We start from the raw sequence: 14500 nt of genomic DNA on the forward strand, positions 1-14500 counted from the left end.
CTGGGTGAGTGGGGCTGTGCAGGAAAAATGCATCATCCACACCTCAGGCTGGCTCTGGGGACAGCCTGGCCTTCCCAGGGAGCATCTGCTGCTCTCTGTGCTCCCCACAGGCACCACGGCAGTGTGACGCCCGCAGCAGCCCCAGGAGGATGTGCCAGCACCAAAGGGAGCTGTGCAGAGGAGCTGACTCCTGCCAGCAGCCCCCAGACCAGCACCAGGATCCACTGCAGCCTCTGCTCCCCGTCCCAGCACTGGGGCTGACCCAAATGCCCCAGGGGAGGGTGCATCCTGCAGTCCCCACCTGGCCCCAGCACCCTCAGTGATTGTCACAGCCCTGAGAAACAACCCTGACCCCAGCCTGGAGCCAGGAGCAGGAGCAACAGCCCCAGGCACAGAGCCCTGCTGACCTGCCTTGTCTCTGCTGCTCACACAGACCAGGAGGCACGTTTGACAGGAGACAGAGAGGGAGAAAAGCAACCCCTCAGGGTCTGGGGACACACCGTGGACACAGACGTGGGGACAGCGTAGGGAAAGGTCACACGTTTAATGCACTTGGGCAGGAGAGGAGCTGGATTTGGTTGGAAAGTAGGAAACAGACCCAAAAAGGGCAGCTGGTGCCTTTCTAATCCCAGCTGTGACCCTGAAGGGTCTCTCAGCAATTCAGGCACCACTGAGACCTGGGACTGAAAGTCCTCTCGTTTCCAGAACAAGCAGTCAGCAATTGGAACTTTCTGCTCTCATTCCCAGTCCCTTTTGTGACAGACAGGACTCTGTCATCCCTTCCCATCCTGCTGGGGAGCAGAGAAGGATCCTCCCCGTTTTAGCAAGAAGGGAAAAGGAGAACAGAGTTGTTTGCCTGGGAAAGCAGTGCCAGAGACCTGGGGATCCCACCCTCAGCATCAGCAATGCCAAGGCCAACTCCTGCCCGGGGCATCCCCTGGTCAGGGCATCCACAGGCTTCAAAACCCAGGCACCAAGCCCAGGGAGTGGCAGCTCCCTCTGGGAGCAGGGATGGCTGGGCAGGGGCTGCTGCTGCCATGGGTTGAAGTCCAAAGGCCTCTGAAGCCCTGGGGTCTCTTGCTGCCCCCCTCCCAAGGAGCCCCAGGACAGACTGACACTGCCCCTGTCAGGCCCTGCTCCCAGAGCTGCTGCAGCCAGGCAGAGCCCGTGGGGTTTTCGGCTCTGGCAGGGCCTGGGGAGGGATCACAGCCCCCAGATGAACATTCAGGTAATTCTTAACCCAGAGCAGCTGCAAAGGCCCACGGTGTGAGCTCTGTGGAGGAAGGGACCAGCTCATCACCAGCCACAGCACAAGGGATGCGTGGCCAGCACCAGCTCCTGGCCCACCTCACCCTGGGCAGCCCAGGCAGTGCAGGACCCCAGAGTAAGGAAGAGGAACAACCATGGAACTGCTTCACAGGGGTGTGAGCTCTGCAGAGCAGCTCCTCTGGCCTGTGAAGGAACTGCAGAGTGACACCAAATTTAAGCCAGAGGTTGCAAAGCCAGCTGTGTCCCTGTGTTCACCTGCCAAGCCTTCTGCAAGGCTCAGTTTCCAAGGGAGGGCGTCCACAGAGATCAAGGAAAATCCATGGGGAACATCTCAGAGCGGGCCCCACAAGCCCCAGTGACACAGCCTGGGGTCTCAGGGATGTGCCTTCCTCGGCCCAGCATCTTTCCTGGACCCAAACTGTCTCCAGCTGTAAATCCACCAACCTCTGTGGAGTTTCTCCAGGTTTCTGGCACAGTAACTGAAAGCTGAGTCTGGATTATGTGGGAACAGCTGGAAATGCCAGTGCTCAAATCAATTAGCTCAACAATACTTCAGGCTCAGCCCCCGTGGGCGCTGCTGGACACATTCATTAGCAAGGAGAAACTTAATATTTGCACGGATCATACTTGCCTGATGGGAACGGGCACGTTCACATGTTGGGCAGGACCATGTCCAATTTAGCAGCACATTGAGCAATGAGGACTGGGTCTGCTCATAAACCTACCCATCTCCTGCATCACCCTGTGCCAGGGGCCCCATCCCACAGCCCGGGAGGCTTCCAGCCTTCCAGGCAGTGCAGAGCCCTGGGGTTGCTGGGATGTTTGGTTACAGACGTGGTTTGGACACGGGGCAGTTAGTTCTGTCCATGGCAGGCATGTCCAGGACTCGTTAGGGTTCATTTTTGGGTTAAAGGGTTAAATGACAGCACGTCCCCAATGGCTATGTGACAGCAGCGTGGCTGCAGATAGCATTGGTGATTAGTGTAACAACATGCCACTAAAATCAGGATTATTACAGAGCATTCAAAGTGTGAAGGTACTCACACTGCCTCCGCCCGGGATGTGTTTGATATTATCCTTTGAGCCACACCTGGATTGAACGCTGCTAAAGTCCAGCTTCTTATTAATTATCTGCACCTTTGGTAGCCAGAAAAGAGTCATTGCACGTCACCAATAGCTATCTGCTGGCAGGGTCACTGCAGATAGCATTGGCAGTTCAGTGTACACAACATGCCAGTTATCATCAGCACTAAGATAGAGCATTGAAAGTGTGAAGGTACTCACACTGCCTCCGCCCGGGATGTGTTTGATATTATCCTTTGAGCCACACTTGGATTGAACGCTGCTAAAGTCCAGCTTCTTATTAATTATCTGCACCTTTAGTAGCCAGAAAAGAGCGTGAGAAACAACATGACCATCTGCAGCTTGACCATGTGTTACAGCCCTAAAACCAGGAACCTGCCTTCCAGGGCCAGCAGCAAAAAAGGAAAATCTAAATCTCTGGCTTGCTGCACAGATTTGTCTGTTCCTGGGCTAGAAAGGGAGGATGGAGGTGGGCAGGTTGTAGCTCGAGACTGGACAGGCCTGGGGAGTGCTGCAGCCCTGGGTCCCAGGCCACAAACACCAGCCAAAAAGCCAGCTCAGCCTGGAGCCTTCCACTGAACAGAACAGGGAACTCTCTGGGCAGCACAGCAAACCCGCTGGGAGGCAGGGCTGAGGCACCGCCAGGGCTCAGAGACAGCTCCTGCAGAGCCAGGGAATGAGGAGGGATGGAGCTGAGAGAAAAATGCCTGCCCAGCTCCAGCTCCAGCTCCAGCTCCATGCCAGGCAGCACAGTCCCCTTCTGGGCCAGGCACACCTGGCCTTGGGCAAACAGGTGCCACTGGCCAGGCTGGGGAGCAGGAGCTGTGTGTGCAGCACTGGGAGAGGACACCCAGCCCTGCTCTGCACAGGGCTCACACTCCCTCCACAGCTGCCGAGAGAAAGCCAGAAATGCTGCCAGGGATGCAGCCCCAGGACAGGGATGCAGCCCCAGGTCCCAATCCAGGGATGCAGCCCCAGGTCCCAATCCAGGGATGCAGCCCCAGGTCCCAATCCAGGGATGCAGCCCCAGGCCAGGGATGCAGCCCCAGGTCCCAATCCAGGGATGCAACCCCAGCTCCTATCCCAGGGATGCAGCCCCAGGTCCCAATCCAGGGATGCAGCCCCAGGACAGGGATGCAGCCCCAGGTCCCAGCCCAGGGATGCAGCCCCAGGTCCCAATCCAGGGATGCAGCCCCAGGTCCCAGCCCAGGGATGCAGCCCCAGGTCCCAATCCAGGGATGCAGCCCCAGGTCCTATCCCAGGGATGCAGCCCCAGGTCCCAGCCCAGGGATGCAGCCCCAGGACAGGGATGCAGCCCCAGGACGGGGATGCAGCCCCACCCCAGTGCTGTGGCACATTCCTAACACGTCCCTGGTGGGTGGGAGTGGGGCTGGGGCCACATGGGCACCACTGCTGGCCACTCCCTGCAGCCCCAAGGCCTTCCCTGCACGCTGGTCTCCGTGCTCACAAAGCTGGCTCCACTCAGGGCTCGTTTTCCCCCTGGCTGTGTAGGGAGCTGCCCTGGAGCCACCTCAGGCACCCAAGCAGCTCTTCCAGACAGCCCCAGGGTGAAGACAACCCCTGCTCCTTCCCCACACACCCTGGAGTGCCTTCACAACCCCCACGGGTGTGAATGCAGGCGACAGCCCACAGGTCTGAGCCTGTGAGAGGCACCACGAGAGCCCCCGGCAGTGTCACCTCCCTGGGCACAGACACTCCTGGTGGCACCTTCTCCAGAGCTGAGCAGGCACCTGGCCTCCACGGCAGCACTGCAGCCCCAGCCTGCTCGGCCAGGAGAGCTCCCTGCAGTGCCCTGGCTCTCCAGCATGAGAGGCACCATGGCTGGCGTGTGCCTCCAGCAGGATTGTCCCAGTTTACATCAACCATTCCACAAATCAGGACCCAGCTGTGCCAGAGCAGCTGTGCCAGAGCCTCACTGGGTGATGCAGCCACAGCACGAGTGCTCAGACATGCAGCAGCACAGGCAGAGACCTGGCCTGGCTGCTCCTTTGCTTGCCCAGCCTGGGGGTCTGGAATCTGCACAGACAACAGGCTCCAAACCCATTTCTGAGCAGCCTCAAATCAAATGTCTGGGATCAGCCCCTTCTGCTCCAGCTGCAGCCATTCTGCTGGGAGCAGTCTACAGAATCCCCAGCAGAGCATCCAGCCATTCTCCCCTGCAAAGAGCAAGGAATTGTCCCAAATTCAGCTGTTCTTACTCTTTCAGCAACAACAACAAACAGAGAAGCAGAGAGGGGGGGAAAAAAGCAACTTGTGAAAGCTGGATTTAAAAAGAACGAGCAAATAATTTAACTATTTTCCAGTAAACAAGGGTTCCTTCTAAAATCCCTGGAGAACAGGGTTTGTGGGGGTGGGAAGAAAAACCCATGTCTTGTGCTAAGTGGGCAGGAGGGCTGAGCCCCCCAAAAAGGACACTGTGCTCATGTGCTGCTGTCTCATGACCAAGAGCCCTGCCCAGGCTCCAGAGCCCCCCTGGATGGTGGCACAAAGCCAGTGAATCGCCAGCCACGGTGGGAAATGCCTGGAAAGGCCATGGAGAAGCAGGCTGCCACTTCACAGGATGCAGAGGAGCCAGCCCAAAGCCTCCCCCCGTGCCAAAGGGGAACATTCAGAGCCACCGAGGTACCTGCTCACACAAAATGTCATGCACAGCACTCAGGGAAGGTTTGTTATGGCTCTGCAAGGTCTGCAGCCAGGCAGTGTCACCCCAGGACAGGCAGTGCCACCCCAGGACAGGCAGTGTCACCCTTAGGACAGGCAGTGTCACCTTAGGACAGGCAGTGCCCCCTTAGGACAGGCAGTGCCACCCTTAGGACAGGCAGTGTCACCTTTAGGACAGGCAGTGCCACCCCCAGGACAGGCAGTGCCCCCTTAGGACAGGCAGTGTCACCCTTAGGACGGGCAGTGCCACCCCAGGACAGGCAGTGCCACCCTTAGGACAGGCAGTGTCACCCTTAGGACGGGCAGTGCCACCTTTAGGACAGGCAGTGCCACCCTTAGGACAGGCAGTGCCCCCTTAGGACAGGCAGTGTCACCTTTAGGACAGGCAGTGCCACCCCAGGACAGGCAGTGTCACCTTTAGGACAGGCAGTGTCACCCTTAGGACAGGCAGTGCCACCCTTAGGACAGGCAGTGCCACCCCAGGACAGGCAGTGTCACCTTTAGGACAGGCAGTGCCAGCCCAGGACAGGCAGTGCCAGCCCAGGACAGGCAGTGTCACCTTTAGGACAGGCAGTGTCACCTTTAGGACAGGCAGTGCCAGCCCAGGACAGGCAGTGTCACCCCAGGACAGGCACTGCCACCCCTAGGACAGGCAGTGCCACCCCCAGGACAGGCAGTGCCACCCCAGGACAGGCAGTGCCACCCTTAGGACAGGCAGTGTCACCCTAGGACAGGCAGTGTCACCTTAGGACAGGCAGTGCCAGCCCTAGGACAGGCAGTGCCACCCTAGGACAGGCAGTGTCACCCTTAGGACAGGCAGTGCCCCCTTAGGACAGGCAGTGCCACCCTTAGGACAGGCAGTGCCACCCCCAGGACAGGCAGTGTCCCCTGCCAGGCTTGCAGAATTTAATCCAAGACCCTCATTCCCAAGCCCAGAGGTCACTTTGCTTGTGAAACAACTTTTCTGGGAGTGCAAAGTGTTTGAAAGGACAGAAGTGCCACCAGTTCTGGCTGTGCCACCACGCACTGTGTAGCACCTGGTGGCACAACACAACCCAAAACCTTGCCAACAGAGCTGGATCCAAAATCCCAATGTCTGGCAAAATGTGGGGTCTGAGCCTGAGACCCTCAGAAGGAGCAGACAGACCTTCCTGTGCCCTGCTCCAGGCATGGGGTGGCACTCAGAAACACAGCCCTGACCCTGCCACTCCTCAGCCCACAGCCTGCTGTCCCTGCCTGGGCATTGTCACCACCAGGGAATCTCATTCCCCCACCAGACCCTCACCACCATGAGCTCTCCATGGGACAGCTGAGCAAGGAATTCCAGGCCAAGCATCCAACCCCAAAAACCTTCCAGGTGGAGCAGAGTCAGGCTGGAGCCCTGCCCAGTGCCCAGTGCCGCTGCAGGGAGGCCCTGCCAGCCCAGAGGCAGCGTCCAGCACACTCTGTCCCCCCCGCAGCAGGAGCAGAGGCTGTGTTTACCTTGCCACCTCCGGGCTGGTGCTTCAGGTTGTCGGTGGAGCCGATTTTGGACTTGACGTTTTTCAGGTCGGGCATGGGCGCGGCGGCCGGCGGGACGCGGGTCTTGGCGGAGGCCGGGGATTTCGGGGGCGTGCGAACCACTGCCACCTTCTTGGGCTCCCTGGCTGGTGGGGTGGGCAGAGAGGGGGTGCGGGAACGGCTGCCTGGAGTCCCGGGGGAGCCGGGACTGCTGTAACCGCTTCTGTCTCCGGACTTGGGCTGCTCACCTGCAGTTTGCACACAGCACAGCCCCGGTCAGGAGCCCTCCCCTGCTGCCCCTGGGGGCTGCTCTGCCTCGTCCCAGAGCCCACCCAACAGCCCAGCGCAGGGGGAGGCTGCTGGCTGCGCTTTCTTCTACTCCATTTTGAAGGCAAAACTGCGATTCAAAGGCAATTTCCTAACATCCCAGAAGGAAGATGGTCTCCACTGCCTGGATCGTCAGTAAGACTCCCCACCCGAGCGTGGCACGATGAATTACAGACAAAAGACACTCAGAACCACTTTTCTATCAGAAATTTGGAAGCACTTGCACAAAATTATTTTCTGCAATTAACTAAGGCTGATCGCTGAGCAGCTTAGCACTGTCCCCAGTTTGAAAAGGAAATGAAAGAAGAAAAGAAGACCCTTAAACATCACCTTTCTCAGTCTTTGCTGCTGCAGGAGGTGGCTTTTTCTGCTCCTTTCTGCCTGTTTAGTGAATGAGAAAGATGCTTAAACATAATAAAGCTGGAAAATTAATTGATTTAAGGTTTTATGCAGCTCTGGTTAAGTATGAAATATATGTATACATCCAGTGAAATGCACCATTTTAATGGAAATTCACAATGCCTGATGCTTTCTGGGGTTTTCTTCTCTGAGCATAATGGGCTAATCTCCATTCCTGTAATCGAAGAATTGATCCTCTTGCCCCTGCTCTTTGTGAATATCATCAGAGAGAAAACGAGCAGATGGATTAAAAAAAAATGGAGCTGCCTAAATCTTCCAAATTTGAGGAAATCCCACGGGATAAAGAAACCGGCCTCTCCTACACACCGGACACTGCAGGAACGCAGGCACTGAGCAGCACCTGGAAGGGCTCAGAGTCCCAGGAGAGGGCTGGGTTCGGTCATTAACCCCTGGCACTGCCCAGCAGCACCACCCAGCCCCCGGCACACGCTGCCACCGTCACCTACCGGAGCTGGGAGGGGTCTTGGGGGCCGTGGGGGTCTTGGCCGGGATGCGGGTGGCGTTGGTGGAGTTCCTCTGCGCCTGCCCCGCGCGCGCCGAGCCCGTCTTGGAGCCACCCCGCGCCTCTGGGCCCTGGGGACACAGCAGGACGTCAGGGACAGGGTGGCACCCCTCAATCAGAGAGCCAGGGACAGGATGGCATTCCTCAGAGAGCCAGGGACAGGGTGACACCCCTCAGAGAGCCAGGGACAGGGTGGCACCCCTGGGATCAGAGTCAGGGACAGGGTGACACCCCTCAATCAGAGAGCCAGGGACAGGGTGACACCCCTGGGATCAGAGAGCCAGGGACAGGGTGACACCCCTCAATCAGAGAGCCAGGGACAGACTGGCACCCCTCAGAGAGCCAGGGACAGACTGGCACCCCTCAATCAGAGAGCCAGGGACAGGATGGCACCCCTGGGATCAGAGTCAGGGACAGTGTGACACCCCTCAATCAGAGAGCCAGGGACAGGGTGGCACCTCTCAGAGAGCCAGGGACAGACTGGCACCCCTCAATCAGAGAGCCAGGGACAGGGTGACACCTCTCAGTCAGAGAGTCAGGGACAGGGTGGCACCCCTGGGATCAGTCAGGGACAGGCTGGCACCTCTCAATCAGAGAGTCAGGGACAGGGTGAAACCCCTGGGATCAGAGAGCCAGGGACAGGGTGGCACTCCTGGGATCAGTCAGGGACAGGCTGGCACCCCTAGGATCAGAGCCAGGGACAGGCTGGCACCCCTCCCAATTTTCCCTGGGATTCCCCACACCTGGAATGTGCCTGTTCACACCTTGTGTCCCAAACCCACAGGCAGGGCACAGGAAAGGTGCACTGCACCCTCACACCTGGCTTGGTCACACCTCTGCTCTCTAAATTTCGCCCTTTGGTTTCCCCTGTTTTGCCAAAATTTTGTACGGAAGATAAATTAATCCCAGCATCTGTGACTGGCACAGGTGCCCAGAGCAGGATCCCTGGCAGTGCCCAAGGCCAGGTTGGACACTGGGGTTTGGAGCAGCCTGGGACAGTGCAAGGTGTCCCTGCCATGGCAGGGGTGGCACTGGATGAGATTTAAGCTCATTTCCGACCCAAACCATGCCAGGATTTTGCAGTTCTTTGTGACCTGCAGCCCCTGTGCTTTCCCTATGGGTGTGTTTATGTGACTGAATGGCACAAAGGGAAAAAGCTCTGAGGTTCTGTTCACCCTGCAGGATCAGCCATGCATGTGCTGCACTCCCTAACCCCACGCAGCACCTGCAGCTCTGGCACAGCTCAAACTCACCTGTGAGACACAGACAGAGCTGCCAGACAAGGAAGGGCACGAAGGGACAGGGGGGTGGGGGCACACCTGCAGCAGGGAGCCCTTTGTGCTGGGTCCTCCCAGCACCAAACCTGGGTGGAGGGAGCACATTCCCCTCTCCAGGGACAGGGAAGGACCTGCAGCAGCCAGGAATGCCAGGAATGCCTTCAGGTGCTGCCCTGGCCGCTGTCCCAGCCCAGTCCCTTACCTTGGCTCTGTTTTCCTGCATCCCTGCGCTGGCAGGCCTGGGGGTGGCAGGACAGGCTCGTTGGGAGGCACTGGCAGGGCTGCAGGGTGCTCTGGAGGCACTGGCAGGGCTGCAGGGTGCTCTGGAGGCACTGGCAGGGCTGCAGGGTGCTCTGGAGGCACTGACAGGGCTGCAGGGTGCTCTGGAGGCACTGGCAGGGCTGCAGGGTGCTCTGGAGGCACTGGCAGGGCTGCTGGGTGCTCTGGAGGCACCGGGTGCTTTCGGAGGGGCTGCGTGCCAGAGGGGGGCAGTGGAGCCAGGGGGGTTGGCAGGGCAAGGTGAGGATTTCTTGGAACGTGGAAATGAAATGAAATAAAATGGGAACAAAAAAAAAAAAAAAAAAAAAAAACAAAAGAAAATCAGCATGGCAGGGGAAATAAAACGGGATCGGTGACATTAAATAGGATTAGAAGGTGCAATACAGAGCTGGGTGTGGGGTAGGGACTGCCAGGGCTGTACACAGAGAAATAACCAATTTCTATTCCTCGTCTTTAACTCTTCACCCACTGCATTTCCCCTCAGCTCGTCTATTATCCCACTCAGGCAATAACCACGAAAATGGCCATCTGAGCTAAACCTCCTCCAAATTACCAGTGTGACAGATATTGTTTAACTTCTGGGATTTACCCATTACTAAACTCTGTTCCTCACCCAGAACACAACACAGCATCTTTTTTGGGGGTTGTCCTGGGGCAAGCCAGGAGCTGGATTTGATTATTCTTGTGGATCCCTTCCAGCTCAGGATATTCTATGGTCTGCAAGGCCAAGATTATTTAATTTAATGTTTTAATTACATGTTTTGCTCTTTTCACAGTTATGCTTGTCCCCAGAGCAGTTTTGAGCCTGCCCCAAGGTCAGCTGCTGCTTTTCAGTCCTGGGCTGATAAAATGCTTTCTCCAACCTCCCACCCAACCCCATGAGCCACGTGCTTGATTTAGATTTGGATCATTTCCTCACCCTCAAAGAACCCATGGATTGCACCATCCAAACCCAGGGGAGGGAAGGAAAAAACAAAAACACTCTTGAAAACAAATGGAAAAATGGAACATAATGGGAAGGTTTCCTAAGAGGCAGGAGGGCAGGAGAGGAGCCAGGAGCAGGGACAGGTGTCACCCCTGGTTTGGGTTTTCAGCTTACCTTGGGTTTCTTTTCATCAGCTTCGGTCCCTTCCTTGTCAACACGACCTGACAGATGGAAACACACAGTTACACCTCTTGGGACTGGTCATAAACTCCAGACACTGCTGGGGGTGTTCCCTGTCCCTCAGTACTGCTCTCAGAAATGTGACCAAGTCACCACCTCCTGCAGAAATCCTTGCACCACTCCACATCACATTCCTTCTGTTGCTAGCAGGTGATGCTGTGTTAGTCAGCACTGGGGACCAGACACACCAGGGAGGTTTGTGAGGGAGCATTTCGCCCAGATTTCCACCCAGCTCCATCCAGTTCAGCACAGAAAGTTCCCTTCAACCCTCTGAAACACCCACTTGTTCTAACAATTATATAAACAGAGACCCAAACTGGAGGAAGCCCCAGTCCAGCAGCTCTGTGATCTGGTTTCAGGGGTTCCTCAGTTGGTGCTGCAGAGCACTTTTATCCCTGGCTGTTGTAAATTCCCATCTCTCCTGACAGGCTGCTCTCTGCCCCTTCCACCTGGGTCAGTCTAATTAGGAGATCAGAAATGGGGAGGAGATAAGGTTTCCACTCCAAGGCACTCATAACAAAGCCCTTTTCCCCCCCCCCATCTTCAACTAATTGGGAGGAGAAGCTGCTGATATTCTCCCCAGTGTTGGGAAACTCATCCTGGGGGATCAGCCCTTTCCTGATGCTGTTAATCCAGCCCTGACCCCTCCCAAATTCAGCTGAACCGGAGCAAGGCCGGAGCCAAACAGCCACCAAGCATCTCTGCCTTTGAAGGGAAAAACCATTAAATAATTGAACTTCTCCTACTGAATCAGAAGGTGGCTGGCTCTGGGCAGTGCCTCCCCACCCTGCTGTGGTTCCAGGCTCCAGTGCAAGCCATGCCAGTGCCTGCAGCACAGGAGGGAAGCTGCACCCTGCAGATCCCACAGGGAACAAGGAGAAATGAGTTGTGAGCTTTGGCTCCAGGGGAAAAAGCTCCATCCACAATTTCTGCCTGAGCCCCACAGCAGAGCCCCAAGCCCAGCAGCATTCCCAGGCCCATGGGAGCAGCCAAGCCAGCCTGTGGAATGTGTGGAGCTGGGGGAAAAGGCAGAGCCTCCCCCAGGACCTGCCCTGGAGAGCCAGAGCTGAGGTACAGCACGGTGAGGTGTCCTGCTGCCCTGGCTCCCTACCACAGCTCACAGCACCGGCTGCCTTTGGCCTCTGAGCTGGGCCCCTGGGACATTCCTGACCCCAGGAGAGGTGGGAAACACAAAGGAAAGGTCTAAGGGATGCTCGAGCACTTAGTGGTGAACTCAAAGCTTTGCCCGAGGCTGCCCTCCCAGCCCCACACACTGTCTCAATGCCTCCAGACACACAGGCAGCTCCTGCCGAGCCCCCAGAGCCAGCACTGTGCTGGCACACCCAGGGACACCCCCTCTCCAGAGCTGGGGTGGCAGCAGGATGCTTTGGAAGAGCAATGGACATGCCTGGCAGTGGGAAAAGGCCCTGCTGGCTGCAGCCCGTGCCTCCAGCAGCAGTCAGCAGTGACATTTAAGGGGAAAGTACAAGAAACAGGATCAGCGTGGGAGCTTTTCCATGGTTAGACCTGCCATCCTTGCCTTTTTTCCTCCTCCCTCCTCTTTAGGAAAGCCAATTCCAAGAGTTATTGGAGCAGACATGCAAACCAGAGGGATGGCACGTGTCCTGCTGGAACAAGCTGCACACGCCAGGTGAGCCCCACTCCACCATGCCAGAGCCACGTCCAGGTCCTCCTCTTCTCAGGTGGGAGTGAAGGCGCCCCACCCAACAGATCCGAGGAAATCAAAACAAAAACAGGTGAAAAAAAGCATGATTAGGGACACGGCAGCACCATGCAAGGCACGCAGAACCGCAGCACAAGGGTCTGTCAATCCAGGCCTGGATTGAGTGAGGAGGGAGGGCAGGGAGGGAGCAGCAGCGCTCTGGATCAGTCACAGCACGCTCCAGGCCAGCTCCAAGCAGCAGCAGCCCCGGTGGCAGCAAGCTGCAGTGCTGGAGCACACACCTTTGAGCAGAGGGACACGACTGCCCTTGTCTGCCGCCGGCCCAGCGGGCTTCCTGCGGGGCGGCCGGCGGCCCCCCGAGGCTGGCACAGCCTCTCCCAAAGCAGCATCTTCATCCTTCACAGCATCTTCCACCTCAGCAGGGAGCTTGGCTGTTTCTAGCACGGGCCCGGAATCTTCTGCCTCCTTGGGCTCAGCCTCTTTTTGGGAGACTCTTCCAGAAGGCTCTGGCAGGGCGGTGGCTGCGCCTCCTTCCCCCAGCAGCTCTCGCTTCTCCTCTTGGTCCTCTCCTGCTTTATGTGACTCAGCTTCGACCAGAAGTGCCTCTCCTGGGGTGTCTCCGAGGACACCTTTGGACTTGTTTTCTCCACCAGATTCTTCACGAGTCTCCTGGGCAGCTGCTGGACACGAGCCTTTTTCAGGTGCCGGAGAAACAAACTGATCCACGAGGGAAGGCAAACCCTGCCCAGGAGATTCATCAATATCCCGGTCCTCATCCCTCTCCCGTCCACCAGAACCTTCCTTGATCGTGGCTCTGGCACACAGAGGTCCATCTTTGTGGTCACCTGTGCCTCCTGCTCCTGCCAGGCCCAGCTCTGGCTCTGCGCTGCTGCCTTCTCTGCCTGCCTGGTCCCTGCTGCCTCCAGAGCCTTGGTACATGTCCAGGGGGATTGGGATGGTGACCTCGATCCTGGTGGGAGCTGCTGCTGGAGCTTTGGCTTCACGGGGCAGGGGCGGCTGCTGAGGCCCCAGCCCCTGCTCTGGGGGCTGGCTGGCACCTTTCAGTGCCTCTCCCACACGCTCCTGGGGGCCAGGCTGGAGCTTTGCAGAGCTCGGCTCGCCTGGAGCTGAAGACGTGGGGTGTGAAGCATGGGCAAGAAATTAGCACAGGCATGTCAAACATCACGTAACGGGAGAGATTCAGCATTTCTACTGGCAATCAAGGATAAAAGCAAGTCCCACCCCGCCCCACTGAACAGACAACTCACTCCTAGAGTGGCTTTTGCCTTTAGAGAGCTCTGATCCCCACGGAAATCAGGAACAGCACCTGGGAGATCAGATTCCTGCCTGGGCCCGGCTCGGAGGTGGCTGGGTTCGCCCTGCACCCCTTGAGCTGGTTGAGCTGTAGAGGTTTCCAGAAGCCAAGAGCGTTCCCATTTTCCCTAACACCACCACTGGGCCATCAGTTTGCTGGTCAGTGCCCATCTCTTCTTGTCCCAAGGGACTGAGCAAGGGCCAGAGCTCTGTCCTTCTTCTTCCTGACCTCACAGAGCCCCTGCTGGCCTCCCCTCCCCTTGGGAGACGCTCAGGCACACACAGCCCTGGCTTCAGAGCTCAGACCAGCTCTGCTCTGCCCTTGGATCATTCCCACTGCCCAGGAGCTTGGGAAGGGCACTCCCATGCCATGCCAGAGCAGGGAAAGGACTGGGGACAAGAACGTGGCTGTAGCCACAGGGCCACAGCAGTCTGGGACCCCTGAGAGCTCCAATGCTGCTGCTCTGCCATCACTTGGGCTGGGTGACATTTGAACCCCAGAGCCTGAGGCCACAGAGGCAAAGATTTGTCTGATTCTCTTTTCTTTTTTGGTGTGTGTGTGTGGAAGAGGGGACTCTGTTCTGTCACTGCTCTGTGCATGACACAGACCTTTATAATTCCACCCAACAACTGCTGCATGAAGCCAGGTCTTCCAGGTTGAGCTGGAGCTTTTCTGTTGGAAATCCCTCCAGCTGAAGGAAAGATGCCCTGAGCAATGGAGAATTCACCTGGGTGCATTGCTTTGGAGTCACCAGCCCAGTAAGAATGTGCCTCCTGTATTATGAGCTGGCTCAGCTTCAAGGACCCTTTGGTCTCTTTGAGCACTGATCAGGTAAAGAGCCTAAATCAGAGCCCTGAGATCACAACTGTGGCTTTGGCAGATGACAAACAAGACTAAAACAAGAAAAGATGAAGTCGAGATCGACTTGGTCTTTCATCAGCATCCTTCCCATTTTAAGAGAATATCACAGTTAAGTGAAACAACTACACCAAGAGCT

The 14500-nt window shown here is 57.1% G+C and overlaps 1 protein-coding gene across 13 annotated transcripts in view; it reads right to left on the bottom strand.

The window, feature by feature from the left end:
• The window catches only part of MAPT (microtubule associated protein tau), a 44290-nt gene that overhangs the window by 6027 nt on the left and 23763 nt on the right, over positions 1–14500 (bottom strand). For 3 of the 13 annotated variants that reach the window (XM_036399039.2, XM_036399035.2, XM_036399033.2), the window contains 6 exons: positions 10439–10485; positions 7728–7854; positions 7192–7242; positions 6517–6782; positions 2554–2646; positions 2314–2406 (listed from right to left, as the gene is read on the bottom strand). In XM_036399039.2, the coding sequence (XP_036254932.1) occupies positions 2314–2406; positions 2554–2646; positions 6517–6782; positions 7192–7242; positions 7728–7854; positions 10439–10485 (677 nt within the window). The remainder of the gene's footprint in view (positions 1–2313; positions 2407–2553; positions 2647–6516; positions 6783–7191; positions 7243–7727; positions 7855–10438; positions 10486–14500) is intronic. The other 10 variants (XM_036399043.2, XM_036399038.2, XM_036399046.2 and 7 more) reach the window with 8 other exon arrangements.

The sequence above is a fragment of the Molothrus ater genome, chromosome 27, assembly GCF_012460135.2.
Source record: "Molothrus ater isolate BHLD 08-10-18 breed brown headed cowbird chromosome 27, BPBGC_Mater_1.1, whole genome shotgun sequence".
Taxonomy (NCBI): domain Eukaryota; kingdom Metazoa; phylum Chordata; class Aves; order Passeriformes; family Icteridae; genus Molothrus; species Molothrus ater.